General features: G+C 38.1%; 1 protein-coding gene across 1 annotated transcript in view; it reads right to left on the bottom strand.

Moving 5' to 3' along the window:
• Positions 1-14405, bottom strand: part of LOC131943309 (fibrocystin-L) — a 56911-nt gene extending 42506 nt beyond the window's left edge. The window contains exons 1-7 of the mRNA XM_059303339.1: positions 14327-14405; positions 11378-11452; positions 8758-8899; positions 4646-4745; positions 4435-4492; positions 2863-2947; positions 2554-2607 (exon numbers count right to left, since the gene is read on the bottom strand). Of these exons, the coding sequence (XP_059159322.1) occupies positions 2554-2607; positions 2863-2947; positions 4435-4492; positions 4646-4741 (293 nt within the window). The 5' untranslated portion in view covers positions 4742-4745; positions 8758-8899; positions 11378-11452; positions 14327-14405. The remainder of the gene's footprint in view (positions 1-2553; positions 2608-2862; positions 2948-4434; positions 4493-4645; positions 4746-8757; positions 8900-11377; positions 11453-14326) is intronic.
• Between the last annotated feature and the right edge of the window lie 440 nt (positions 14406-14845).

Here is a 14845-nt window from a genome sequence, read left to right as displayed (position 1 = left end):
TAGAACGGTGATATTCTTCTGAGACAACGGATCACCTGGTTTGCTAATGATGGCTTCGGCAATAAAAGATGAAAAGTCAACTTTTCTCGATCCCTCGAGATCGGTAGACTCGGCAGAAACTGGATGGTGGCGAGAACAGTCAAAATGTGACTGCACATAATGTGTGGAGACTTGACTACCTTCTTGCGGACACTTAGGGTTAGAGTCCTTTTGAATTCTAGAGTTCATAGTTGAACTGGCTGCTTGAGGGGATAGAGCATAGTGCGCAGAAGTACGCACCACCTCTCTGTTATTCTGAAGACGTTTGTAACAGTCCTTGACATGGTGACCAGGCCTTTTGCAGAACTGGCATACCGCTCGACGATTGAGAGTTGATCTTGGTTTCTCTCTGGACTGTGATGCCTTCAAATGTTGGCCAACAGGATGATTGCTGCCAAAAAGGGGAAGCACGGGGTTGAGGCGGTTTCCTGACACTGGTGGTTTCTTATGCACCAACATATATGTGTCAGCCGACTCAGCAGCCTTCTGGATGTCAGTTATCTTGTTATCCAGTATGTGTAGTCGTATCTCTTCAGGCAGGGACGATAGGAATTCTTCCCTTAGGATAAGTGACCTGAGTTTCTCAAACTCAGAAACTTCCTCAGAGTGTAGCCACCTTGAGAATATTTTCTCCTTTTCAAAGAGAAATTCCACATATGATTGTGTGGGTAACTTGCGGAGTGTTCGGAATTTTGTCCGATAGGCCTCGGGCGTCAGTGCGTAGGCCTTTAAAATGGCAGTCTTGACCAAACTATAGTTATTTTGAACGTCGTGAGAGAGTGCCTGGTATGTTTTTGCAGCTTTCCCAGTAAGGACAGAGCTCAATAAAGCAGTAATGGAAGTTTCGGGCCATTCACATGTCTTCGCTAAACTCTCAAACGAGTTAAAGAAAACGACCAAATCTGTTTCATCAAATTTAGGAACTAATTTCCCAAATTTGGCAATCACTTGCCCTACCGACAACTTTTTTGGATCTACCGGAGAAGTGACATCACTAACTTGACCAAACTCTAATTCCAACCTCCTCTTATCTAAAGCAATTTTAGCCTCTAACTCCTGTTTCTCTAGAGCAACTTTCTCCTTCTCTAGAGCACTTTTAGTTTCAAACTCCTTTTCTTTTAATAGAAGCTCCCTCTCTTCTATAGATTTCTCCTCGCGGAGCAACACACTAGCTAACAAACTTTCGTCAAATAATCCTTCATTAATGAAATGAACAACAATTTTATCTCTCAACACCTCTGACTTCTGCGTAACAGAATAATCCAATTTCAATTCCTTAACAACACTAACCAAAACTTTTCTACTCAACTTTTCTACATCTTCAACAGTAGGATTAGCCAAAAAAGACTCCATAACACTACTTGAAAATCACAACAAGCCTAGATCCTTTAAATTAATACACAGCGTTGGGCCGTGTACTTGACCTCTAAATGTAGGACGACACGTCTGCTTATTTGACCTAGATAACTCTAGCCTGAGCGCGCGTTGTAAGAACACTGCGCTACTGGATATAAAAAACAACTAAATCCAACTAACCTTAGTATTCAACTGATATAACCAACAACTGGAACGACAGATTAAATCCCGGACGAGCCCCCACTTTGTAACGTTAACCTATCTATCAGCTAAATAGAAGGAGAACGTCCCCGGATTCTTTTTTCGGGGTCATATGCAAATACCTTACGGCCTAAGTGGATGAACACTTAACACAACGTCCCACTAGGGCTCGAAATTAATGTCTAGGGAAGCTAGTGCTACTATTGTATTTAACACTCATCCAATCTACATACGACCATTTAATCAGCGAACTCAGATGTGGCAAAACACAAAGATGAACTAGATAAAATATTTAATGTATAAAATATCAAAGACCCAACTTACACAATGTAGGAAAAAACACTATCACAGATTTCTACACTGTCTAAAGATCAGCTACAGGCCACACAACACGGCTGTAGCTCCAGGAATTACTTAACGGCAAGTAATATTAAACTAGAAGATTAAATCACTTAAGAAAGCAAGGCACACACAGGTCTTAAGTACTCTCACGTTCAAATGGTCAGAGTCTATAGCCGGACAATATGGACGGCTGCCTGACTAAGGAAAACGGCCTCGTAGACTTTTAGGTCAAGAAAAACTGCCTCGTGTTGCGAGTTTGCAGGGCAATTAAAGACTTCTGTGACAGGGGAGGTTATCCTCAACTCATGTCGCCATTGGTTGGGATAATCATCTGATCAGAATCATTCAATCAGATTTTAATGGAAAATTTCTATGTCTCAAACACCTTAATAGTCAATGGAAAAACCCCAGGTGTTACACAATCATTCCATATAAGGAATTATACAATGTCAAAATAAAAATGACTCGACCTAAGTAGGTCACACTCACTTTTTAATGTATAATGATCATTTCTGTATAAACTTTTGAAAATAACACTGAGCATAAATATTACATAAATGTAAATAAAGTACAGGGCATAGCTAAAAACTGAAAAGATAATTGAAACTTTCTTACACAACATCCTTTTCTTCATCACGAAGTTCACATTTCTGGCCTCCGAAATACACTCTAAAAGTTATCAAAAGGCATTATTTTTTGAAGAAATTATAATTATGTAGTATGTATAATTATTAATATGTAGCCTTTAGCTTAGTATACCATTTTTATAATAAAATTAAAATAATAGTGAACAAGTGAAAATTAACAACATTAAAAAAGAAATTGTGTTGTCCTTTTGTAGAGTATATTAGAAGTGTTACTATTATAAATTACCTGAATGTCATGACTACAAAAAAAGAGTGTTTTGGTTTACTACAGGTTTACCTAAGTATCTTTTCCTGTGCGTCGTTTGGTTCGTTGGAACCATATTTTGATGTGATAAGGTCCCCTGTAATGGTGATGAAGTCGCCTGTGGGGGTGGAGCAATTAAAAAAAAAACAATGAAGTAGATCAGGGAGAGTAGGCTATACGTCATCGTACTAATATTAGTATGATTTTAAATTGAAACATTTCGAATTAGATAAATGTAACTAAGAAGTCATTCATAAAGAAGTCACACTCCATGCGGAAGTGGGGGGGTCGGATTTTTTTTTAAGATCAGAGGTGGATGGAGAGAAAGAAGAAAACTATCACACGATTGTATTGTAAAAATGTGATGTGTAAACTGACATTTATTTACAAAAATTTTTATGAAAATTATTTAATAAATCTAGATATAAATATAGATCTAATAGTGATATGTGTTCTACTAAAAAGAATTGTGTACAATAGCGATAATTTATTTTCGAACAAGGGGAAAGGACTCAATATATTTTGGAAAAACATCCTAGCCTGATTATATCCCTTTACGAAAAAAAAATAGGAAAAGGAGGGGGTGTCTAAAATGGGTCGTGCTTTTTCGCTTGGTATTTACATTTTGTAACGTTAGAGAAAGGGGGTAAAACATTATTTTTAAAAAGACCGACATAAAAAAGGCCGATTTCAAAAAAGCTGAATAATTCCGATTTGGATTATAATAATAAACTGTAGACATCAAGACCGATCATCGTTATTGTAAAAAAAAATGGTTTGACCCATTTGGTTTTATGGGTATGAATTATGAAGCAATGCTTGATTCTGAATCATAAACAACGTAGACTATATCGTTGATAGAAGTCGTTTTTTCACTGAATGCTTAGATTTTTTTTCATACCCCTGGAAAACGTCACAGTAAGAAATATAGGCTAAATGTCAGTGAATCCATGGAATGACGTCACAGGAAGAAAGGATAAATATCGATGAATCCATGGGATGAAAGTCAAAGGAAGAAAGATAGAAATCAGAGAGAACGTCACAGGAAGACAGATAAATGTCAGTGAATCCATGGAATGACGTCACAGGAAGAAAGGATAAATATCGGTGAATCCATGGGATGAAAGTCAAAGGAAGAAAGATAGAAATCAGAGAGAACGTCACAGGAAGACAGATAAATGTCAGTGAATCCATGGAATGACGTCACAGGAAGAAAGGATAAATATCGGTGAATCCATGTGATGAAAGTCAAAGGAAGAAAGATAGATGTCAGTGAATTCACGAGAGAACGTCACAGGAAGAAAGGATAAATATCGGTGAATCCATGGGATGAAAGTCAAAGGAAGAAAGATAGATGTCAGTGAATTCACGAGAGAACGTCACAGGAAGAAAGATAAATGTCAGTGAATCCATGGGATGAACGTCAGAGGAAGAAAGATAGATGTCAGTGAATTCACGAGAGAACGTCACAGGAAGAAAGATAACAATCAGAGAGAACGTCACAGGAAGAAAGATAAATGTCAGTGAATCCATGGGATGAACGTCAGAGGAAGAAAGATAAAAATCAGAGAGAACGTCACAGGAAAAAAGATACATGTCACTCACCAGGCATCCCAGAGGTCGGTGTGATGGCATCAATTGTTGGTGTACAATCATCAGACACCTGAAAACATGAAATCAGTTGCTCATTTCTTTATTTCTCAAAAGTTATTAAAAATAAAATATGACCATAAAATGGTAGAGGAATTAGTGATGTGGTATAAAAACTAAAATTTCATATGTGAACTTTGACCTTTAGTCCTACATAGATTCTAACCTTAAACACACAGTTCGATGCAACATCGCAGTAACTGTTGTCTGGGACTGGTTCTCCATCTACGGTCACCTTGACGGTGTACTCACCTACAGGCATAGGCCTAGACAAGAGAAAATAAAGGACGATTGTACTGTATGTAGGTACCTTAACTGCTGTATGTAAGGACCATAACTGCTGTATGTAGGGACCATAACTGCTGTATGTAGGGACCATAACTGGATATGTAGGGACCATAACTGCTGTATGTAGGGACCATAACTGCTGTATGTAGGGACCATAACTGCTGTATGTAGGGGCCATAACTGGATATGTAGGGAACATAACTGCTGTATGTAGGGACCTTAACCGCTGTATGTAGGGACCTTAACTACTGTATGTAGGGACCTAAACTACTGTAAGTAGGGACCTTAACTTCTGTATGTAGTGACCATAACTACTGTATGTAGGGACCATAACTGGATATGTAGGGACCATAACTGATGTATGTAGGGGCCATAACTGCGTATGTAGGGACCATAACTGGATATGTAGGGACCATAACTGCTGTATGTAGGGACCATAACTGGATATGTAGGGACCCTAACTGGATATGTAGGGACCATAAATGCTGTATGTAGGGATCATAACTGGATATGTAGGGACCATAACAGCTGTATGTAGGGGCCATAACTGCGTATGTAGGGACCATAACTGCTGTATGTAGGGACCATAACTGCGTATGTAGGGACCATAACTGCTGTATGTAGGGACCATAACTGCGTATGTAGGGACCATAACTGCGTATGTAGGGACCAAAACTGCGTATGTAGGGACCATAACTGCATATGTAGGGACCATAACTGCATATAGATCTGTTTTTGTCAACACAGTGATTTCATTTTATTTTTCTGCCTTATATACCATCAGAAGCCAACTGGGATGTCTTGGGAGACTTCAAAATTAATAGGCGGGGATCGGATGAAGTGGAAGGAAATGGTGGAGGCCCTATGTTCCATAAGGAGCAGCGAGGACTAAGTCATATACCGTCAGAACCCCCCCCCCCCTCCAGACTCTTTTCTCACTGTTAAAAGTATATATTTTCTATATAATTTTCATTTCGTTCGGGGGGCGGTAGACTTTCTTCGGGGGGGGGGGGGTCCGTTCGTGTCCCCCCCCCCCCCGAAGAGATGCCTGGAAGAAACTCTGCATCTCACACACACATACATACAACCAGGACTACAAAAAGTTTTCTTTTTTATGTTAAAGCCTTTAGAGATGACACGCTTTGAGAGCTTTCGATTTTTTTAAATTTTCAGTTACAAAACCACAATTTTACTTTTACGCTCTTTTGTTCGGAAATTCTGCATGTCGGAAACAATGTGAGTGTATGCTCGGGCGTATGTGTGTATTTGGGATAAATTCGAACCATCCCCCTCACGACAAACTCCTGCCTACCACTCTAGTCAGTGTGAAACCAAAAGTGTCGACATGGAGAAGCACTTCAGTATTGTAATGCGGATCAAATAAAAACCAACTTACTTACACAGAAATCTTTTTTAAATAGTATTCTTTTAAACCTAAACGCAACATACGAGGCTTCGACTCAGTCACTAACTGCCTCATAATTTTATAAAACGTGTTGTGAATAAACACGCTATATAATGGACATAGTTTTAAAGGATGAAGTATTTTGTCTGCGTTGTATGAGAAATAGAGAGTAGTCCTGTAAAAAAGTTTTTCAAAATTTCGCCTGATTCTTTCAAACCGCCGGTAAAATTAAGGCAGTATTGTGACGAGTTTGTGTTTAATCGCAATCAGTTTCGCGCTTTGAGGGCAAGGATTAGGTTAAAGATTAATCCTACGGGTGTAGCCGAGTTGGGGTAACAACTCAAGTAATAAAAAATTCTATCCGTTCCAGCTCTTTGTTCAAACTTTTTTTAATACTCCAAACTGGTTGCAGAAATTAATACGGTAATATCAATACTGCCTCACCCCACGCGCCCCTACAGTCGGGTCGTCAATAATATGGGACTTTCGTAGGAACTATTTAATTAGATCAAACATCATCACGACATCCTCTGATTATGCCAGGTATTCTACGGCGTCGCTAGTTAGATTGTCGTCTTTTTATTTCGTTAACAGTGTTCTTTCTAGATAACTATTTCTTTCTAGATGCAGAGTTTCTTCCAGGCATCTCTTCGAATGGGGCGAAGCCCCCCCTCCGAACTTTTTTACCCCCCCCCCCCCGAAAATTTCAAGTGCCACCCCCCCCCCCCCCCCCGAAGAAAAAAGTCTGGAAGAAACACTAGTTAGATGTAAACAGCCAATTCTCTCTAGAGTTATCTGAAGACCTATTTATCTCTAGTTATCTGAAGACCTATTTATCTCTAGTTATCTGAAGACGGCTATTTATCTCTAGTTATCTGAAGACGGTTATTTATCTCTAGTTATCTGAAGACCTATTTATCTCTAGTTATCTGAAGAACTATTTATCTCTAGTTATCTGAAGACGGGTATTTATCTCTAATTATCTGAAGACCTATTTATCTCTAGTTAGCTGAAGACCTATTTATCTCTAGTTATCTGAAGACGGCTATTTATCTCTAGTTATCTGAAGACGGCTATTTATCTCTAGTTAGCTGAAGACCTATTTATCTCTAGTTATCTGAAGACGGCTCCTATTGTCCTTATTTCGACACCAGTATCTGCCCCTTCCTCGTCAATGATCCGGGGCAGTAACGTGTATGACTCTACTATATTGTGCTCGTTAAACCTGTGCTGATATATATATAAATTTATATATATATATATATATATATATATATATATATATATATATATATATATATATATATATATATATATATATATATATATATATATATATATTTGAACTACGTGTTTACACATGTATCGGGTGTTGGATGTGGGTAAACAATGACATGTCATCTGTCAATGTCACTATCAAATCAAGCCGTCACGACAAGACTCAGATGCAATCACTGATAATGGTGTTTTATTGATCTTTAATGAAGCAATAGCTTGAACAAACACACACCTTGCTTAAAACAATAAAACTACTTTGTTCATTCTTGACTGGACTGGTTTGACTGCAATTTTCCTCTGGAACCTAGCATTCCAGTTCCTTAAACTACATTCTAGTAGTTGACCCGTCGGCTCAAGCTTTCTATGGGTTTTTATCACCCCACAGCATTGTTTTTCTTCTAAACCAATTCTTTCTGGTTAAGTTGATTCGTATCGCAGCATACTTCTTGGACAGTTTGGAGTTGTAATCAATGCTTAATTCAACCCTACTCCTTTATATTGACTAGTGTTTCTACCAGGCCTCCCCCCCCCCTCCCCACTTATATTGACTCGGGACATGATTTCCCCAACACAATTAAGTATTACGTGTCAACATGCTACACGCCATTTAAACCATTGACTCCGATTTCAGCCTGCTCTTCTTTCTGGGTTTGCTTCCATAGCCTTTGTCCAACTTAGAACAAACTATAAGGCAGCAGCTATTTGACTAAGTATTTTTCTTTATTTGATGGGTTGCTGTCGACATCTATCGAGCCTCGTCTGCCCGGGGGTTCGAACTCGGGACTCTTCGTTTAGCAACCATGGTATTCACCGACCCGACTGACCCCTTGATTGTAAGAATATAATTATGTATTTTTATTTAACTCATCAGGCCTGTCTGTGTGGTAAAGTTTGTTTAAAGTTATTCGAAGCCACGTATATTTTTTATGTTAGAGCCTCTAGAACAAAGGAATGGTTGTATTGTTTTGAATTCAGTGCAACGTCAGCACACGAAACAAAATTCTAGAAACAATATACTTTTTAAACAATTATTATTGGTTTGTTTCGTGATAGAGGGTTTTGTGTTTTTAATAATAGAGCTTTGCTCAACAACTAGAGTGGAAACAATAGCTACGTATGTCTGACCCGTTTATTATGTCAAGCGCTTCGGGGTGATTCAGCAACGTCGGTTTAAATTAATAATCACTTAATCACGCATGACTGAGTATGCAAGATCAATAGTTCGATTGTGTCGGAGTTTTTAAATCGCAATCCCCTGTCAAGTTTGTAAGAGAGATCTAGCCAATGAGAGAAGGTATCAAACTCACGTGGTATAGCATGTGATCTGGGTTTCGTGGGAGCCGTCGGGGTGAAGAGTACACTCATAACTCTGAATGGCGGAGGTGAGCGTCACCTTGCTGCCTAGGTTGTCGTTGCCTGTACCGAAATTGAAATAGTTCCTCGAAAAACCTGCAATGTAATAAAAGATAATTGTATTTTCTGAGTCAAAAAACAATATTTTAAACGTAATTTTAAAAGAAAAACTCATTATAAACTTAATAATAAAAGGGTATAATTTCATTTTTTTTAATGCTGACGTCTTTTTAAAGTAATGGAAATAAACTCTACAGATCTAGATTTAGGGCCTATTATTCTCAAATGGATCATGTTACGAATGTTACGTATTACAAACCCTATGATGTCACTGAATGCCAGATTTTTGAATTGCAGTATCAAAAAGTCGTATCAGGGCTACCTGTAGTGCATCCCCCTACGTCAACCGAGAATTTAACTGGAGCTTTTTTTTTCTAATAAAAAACTTTTTAATCAAAAGCTTTTATAAAATCATGTACCAGAGAGGAGAAAATAAATGATTTTCTTTAAATATGTAATAATTGACTAGTATTTTAATAACTAAAAATAAAAACGTGGGTCACTATATTACGCATTGAATACCTTTATTAAGGAAATTGTATTGATTCTTTGAAAATAAAATAAGTACCCAATTAAGTCAAATTTGATGTTAGATTGTATTGTCATTGGGTCTTGGACCAGGTGCCAAGTTTAAGAGAAATTGGTCGGTTAAAAGTGGTCAAAGTTTCGCTCGTCAGTTTCGATCAATGAAGACAGACAAAAGCACGCCAGATAAAAGAACGGGTAAGCGAGTTAAATAAAAGCTTGTAAAAAAACATCTCGACGAATACAAAAGGGATAGCCTGCAGCAGTTTGCACATACTCAAACATGTTGGTGCTGCATGTTTTTTACTGATAGTGTGGTTGGGTTGGTGGGTTGTGTAAGTTGTGTAGGTTATGCTGTTCCTGTCACAAGGAATCGATTTGCCCATGTTTTCGCCTCAAAGATTTTGTGAACTCGGCACAAAAGTTGTATCATTACAAAGATATGTCCCCATTACTGAACAACAATAATTGGCACAGAGCATTAACGTGCGATCGGCCGTGCCTTCGATAGAATTCAAATGGTATACAAATGAGTCTCGTATATAGTTGTCTGTTTTTTAGACGGGGATGGATGCACATGACTTCACTCTCGAGATGAAACAATTAGTTACAGCCACAACGCGGTGTGGTCTAACCACTTTTAGCCACAGCTATATCGTAGTTTTATCATTAAACCACTTTTGGCTACAGCTATATAGTGGTTTTTATCAGTAAACCACTTTTAGCTACAGCTGTTATTATTAAAACTAATTTTAGCGAAAGCTATACCGTGTTTTTTTTAATTGTTAAACCACTTTGAGCAGAGCTATACCGTGAATTTTATCAATAAACCACTTTTAGATAAAGCTATACTGTGGCTTTTATCATTAAGCAATTTTAAGCTAAAGCTATACCGTGCTTTTTAATTTATCATTAACCCAGTTTTAGCTAAAACTATACCGCGTGGTTCTTTTTAAACCACTTTTAGCTAAAGCAATACTTTATTATTTTTAAACCCCTTGTAGCTGCAGCTATTGTGTTCTCTTTACAAGGTTCCTTCAGTTCTTTCAACGTCAAGAAAACAATTTCGCGAAACTTTTTTTTTCTCTAGAACTTCCGTCACTTTTGTATTTGGGTGGTGTTTTCTTGATACGTCTCTCATGCAAGACCCGCTATACAGAGTCGTGTACCAACATATATGTTTGATACATCTCTTATATAACATCGGCTGTATAGAGTCGTGTACCAAATACATATGTTCGATACATGTATTATATAACACCCGCTATACAGAGTCGTGTACCAAACGCAGATGTATGATAAATCTCTGATACAAAACCAGATCTACAGAGGTTTAAAAGGGTAAAGGTAGGGAGTTCGTATGATTGCCAGCTCCAAAAGTCCCAAGTTCGGAGCCTGGGCAGATGAGGCTCGTTAACCAGAGACAGCTACTCATCTAGTAGAGAAAACTCGAACATTAAACTAAGGCTATGGAAGCAAATCAAGAAAGAAAGGTAGACCGGAAACCTTAAAATTGCCGTATTACTTGTGTTGCAGATACTACCCTAGAGATTAGTATTAAGAACAAAGGAGTAGAACAAGTTATAAGTGTGTAAGACCTATACACAAACACATATCTCCTAATTTGTGTGTAGGACCTATGCACAAGTCTATACAACATTCCTTTATGACTCGAGATCGAAGAAACACTCTGTCCAGTAGTAACTGGGGGTGTCAAACTTACGTAAATATCTGTTTAACTAATAATTTAACTAATCATTTTTTATTTAACGGGAACGTTCTTGTTTTATCAGAATAGTTTAAAATAATTCCCCGTTAAAATTATCCCCCGTGGTGTCACCCGCTTAGGTTTTACACATTTTTTAAAAACTCGACACAAAATGTTTTTTTAGGGTCATTGTGTGTGTGTTGGGAGGGGGGGGGGTGGTGAAGTTGTAAAATTAAAACAAGTTTGAGTGTGGTGAGTTCACTGTAGTGCAGGCTACTTACCGCGACCGATCGTTGAGATGAGAGTGCCGCCATTTTTACTGCCACACTGGGGTGTTACCCTAGTCACTTTGGGCACTGCAAACAAATGTAAATTAGGGCAACAATTAGCACTTTAAAATTAGAAAAACAAAATTCTAGACAGTTTCTATTTAGAGCTAGTATCTACAAATGTCAGCTGTGGTGACTCATCTTTTGTGTCAACTCTTCGTCATGAGGTGTGTTTCTTTCTTATGGTAAATTGTTTTTGTGTTTCCCAGTGTTGCCGTTGTGACAGTGATTACTTTTTGCGTTGGTCGGGGCTAATGGCCTTTAGACCAACCCTCGTTCCATCATACCGGATCTCTGGCAGAGTTTCTTTCAGGCATCTCTTCTGGGTAGACACCGCCCGATACCCCCACACCCACACAAAACACGTTTACTACTTCAAACACTGTCCCCCACCCCCACCCCTCCCGGGAAATAGAAGTCCGCCAAGCTTTTTTTTACTAAAAGTTGTAAATCGAGATTTTGGACAGCTGCATTTTGGATCAAGTGTAAGTTGAGATTCTGGAAAGTCGAGTTCATAGCTCAAGTGATGCTGCCGGTATTTGAACCTGACTGCCTAGGTGAATGACCATTCTCTCACGCAACAAGCAGAGGCGTAGCGACCCTTCCCGGCGCCCGGGGCGAACTTTCAATTTGGCGCCCCCCCCCCCCGCTTATATATATATATATATATATATATATATATATATATATATATATATATATATATATATATATATATATATATATATATATATATATATATATATATGTGTGTGTGTGTGTGTGTGTATAATTATGTGTGTGTGATAGTGTGTTTATATATAAGCTTGTGTGTGGGTAAGAGTGTATTTGTGTGTGTAAGCGTGTGTGTAAGCGTGTATGCTACAGTCCGGACAAGGTTTAATAATTACATTGTATGATTTTCATTCCTTAAAACTTTACGACAATTTAATTCCCATTAAGATGCGTTTAACTTTTTTTGCGAAAGATTAGTAATGTCAGTAAAAAAAAATAAGCCTGATCTGTGTTAGAGGGTAGTTTGTAGCTAACGCTAATATGTTTAGACCAGCCTTTTATGTTCTAGTTTTGAACGATCTCTGTTGTGATATGGTACATAGTTGGATTCGAAGTTTGTTAGAGTAAGGACACACAAGTGACATACAAGAAGAAGTTATCAGAAATATTTATTGTTCACATTGGAATACGACATGGGTATTTCGTTGATTGGTTGATGGTATGACAAAATAAGCTAGAGAAAACAAACTGGAATCCAACGGATGTTAACAGCTCGTAGTCTTGGATTTCGCAGATTTGCCCTGCCTTCTCGCACACAGTTTCTTCCAGGCATCTTTTCGGGGGGCCGAAGCCCCCCGGAAAAAATTTTACGCCCCCCCCCCCCCCCGAACCAAATGAAATTTACATAATTTATATATAGAAAATATATACTTTTAACAGTGTCCGCCCCCCCCGAAGAAAGTTTACCGCCTCCCCCCTCCCCCCGAAGATTTCAAGTGCCCCCCTGGAGAAAAAAGTCTGGAAGAAACACTGATCAAAAGTATCTGATCTCTCACGTTGAAGTTGAGAGAATCGTAAGAATCTTACAAAGAACTAGTCGCGTCTTTTTTTTTTAACAAAACTGGCTATTGAAATTGTACATTACGCGTTAATACACTTGGTTTCTTTACTAAGTGTTAAGAGAGTTATCTACTCACCAATCCAGTACAAATACTTGCGATTTTTGTTAGCGAAAAAAGCGCCCCCCCCCCCCCCCCACACACACTCATCACAACCATCTTGGACAAAGTTTGTAGAGCGGTTTTTAACGTAACTAACTTTAAAAAAAAAAAAATGTTACACAATTATACAATGCACAGTACAATTCGTTTCTTTCTGAGAGCTAAAGGTTGTTTACTCAGAATCCTGTGTAATTTTGCTATTTTATTTAGCCTAAAAGCGCCCCCCTGCACCATCTTGATAAAAGTCACTAACGTATTTTACAGTTCAACAATCGTACAATACGTTTTAATACAATTGGTTTCTTTTAATAGTGGTAACGTTTATCGACTCAACAATCTAGTGTAAATTCTTCCGTTTTAAGTCTCGAAAAAGCGCCCCCCCCCCCCCCATCTAGGAAAAGCTTCAAAGCGGTTTTGCCGGTCACTGTTTCTTAAGAGTATATGTTTTACATTAAGAAATCAAGATAGAAAACAGTTAAATCAGTATGTAAATGCGTGTAGCCATTACGTTTCTTAACTTAGACAGTTTATAATTCAAAACTGCAGCATAAAATCAGCTTTAAAAAAAATTTCCCACCCCTTTTGGCGCCCCCATAGGGTCGGCGCCCGGGGCGGCCGCCCCCCCCCCCCCCCCCCCCGCCCCCCCCTAGCTACGCCTCTGGCAACAAGACAGATCTGTCCCAAAACTTCACAAAATTTTTCGGAGATGAAAGACCTCATGATGTGCTGACTGGATTAGTTAATTCAAATACGTTAACTAATTAAAGTTATCTAGAGATAATGATCCAGGACTCTGGGTTGTCTTAACTGTCCGACTACACACAGCAGGTGTAACGGGTAATGATGATCGGGAAAATTATATTTCATTGTCGGAAAAAACTTCTTTACAATAAAAAATTTTATTTGGGATTTTAATTATGGAAATAATTCTCATATTTATTTGCGATTCTCTCAAACCCCGTGTGAGTCACTAATTGTTTAAGGAACATTCTAGTCCTCACGCGCAATCTCTGAGCACTATGTTTGATGAACATTGTTACAACAAACTAGTTGATAAATTACAAGAGCACTTAGCACTTCATTTTAAAGCTAATGATAAAATACATTATTGACCCTACGCCCAACATTTTTTTTTATTTGATAAAAGGCTACCAATATTTAAAAAAAAAACGGTAAGTCTAATTACCTGCATCAGCTGGTGACCACAAAATCACTGTAAGTATACAAACTTTTACAATGGCCGCCTGGACCGACACACATTTCAACCTAGCCATTTAACTGCTGAACAGACAAGACAAGGCGAGAATTTATAGTCCAATTTTTTTCAAAACTTTACCCATTGGTTGAGAGCTGACAATCGATCATTAAATGATCGGTCACGTGGTTTGTCTACGGAACCAATGATCCAATTCGATGAACCGTTGTACTCACAAATCCACTGAAGCATGACGGTGTACAAGTCAACTTGGGGTCGGGTCATGATTGACGTTAATTGCTGCTTCTACGTCTTGAAATTAATGAGTTTTCTATGTAGCGTGTGTACGTGGTGACACTACTTGTTATGGCTTAGATTATGTTGACATTCAAGTTCTGTAACAATTTTGTTTTTCGTTGTTTTTAAATACTTCTTTTTAATTTTTATTTCATTTTTATTTGTTTCATATTTTTAAAAATACTTAATTTTATTCGTTCGATAAAAAAAAAC

The sequence above is a fragment of the Physella acuta genome, unplaced genomic scaffold, assembly GCF_028476545.2.
Source record: "Physella acuta isolate Inbredline_101_S28 unplaced genomic scaffold, ASM2847654v3 ptg000453l, whole genome shotgun sequence".
NCBI classification, from domain to species: Eukaryota; Metazoa; Mollusca; class Gastropoda; family Physidae; genus Physella; species Physella acuta.
Note: the sequence above shows the minus strand (reverse complement) of the source record. Positions and strands in the feature narration are given on the sequence as shown.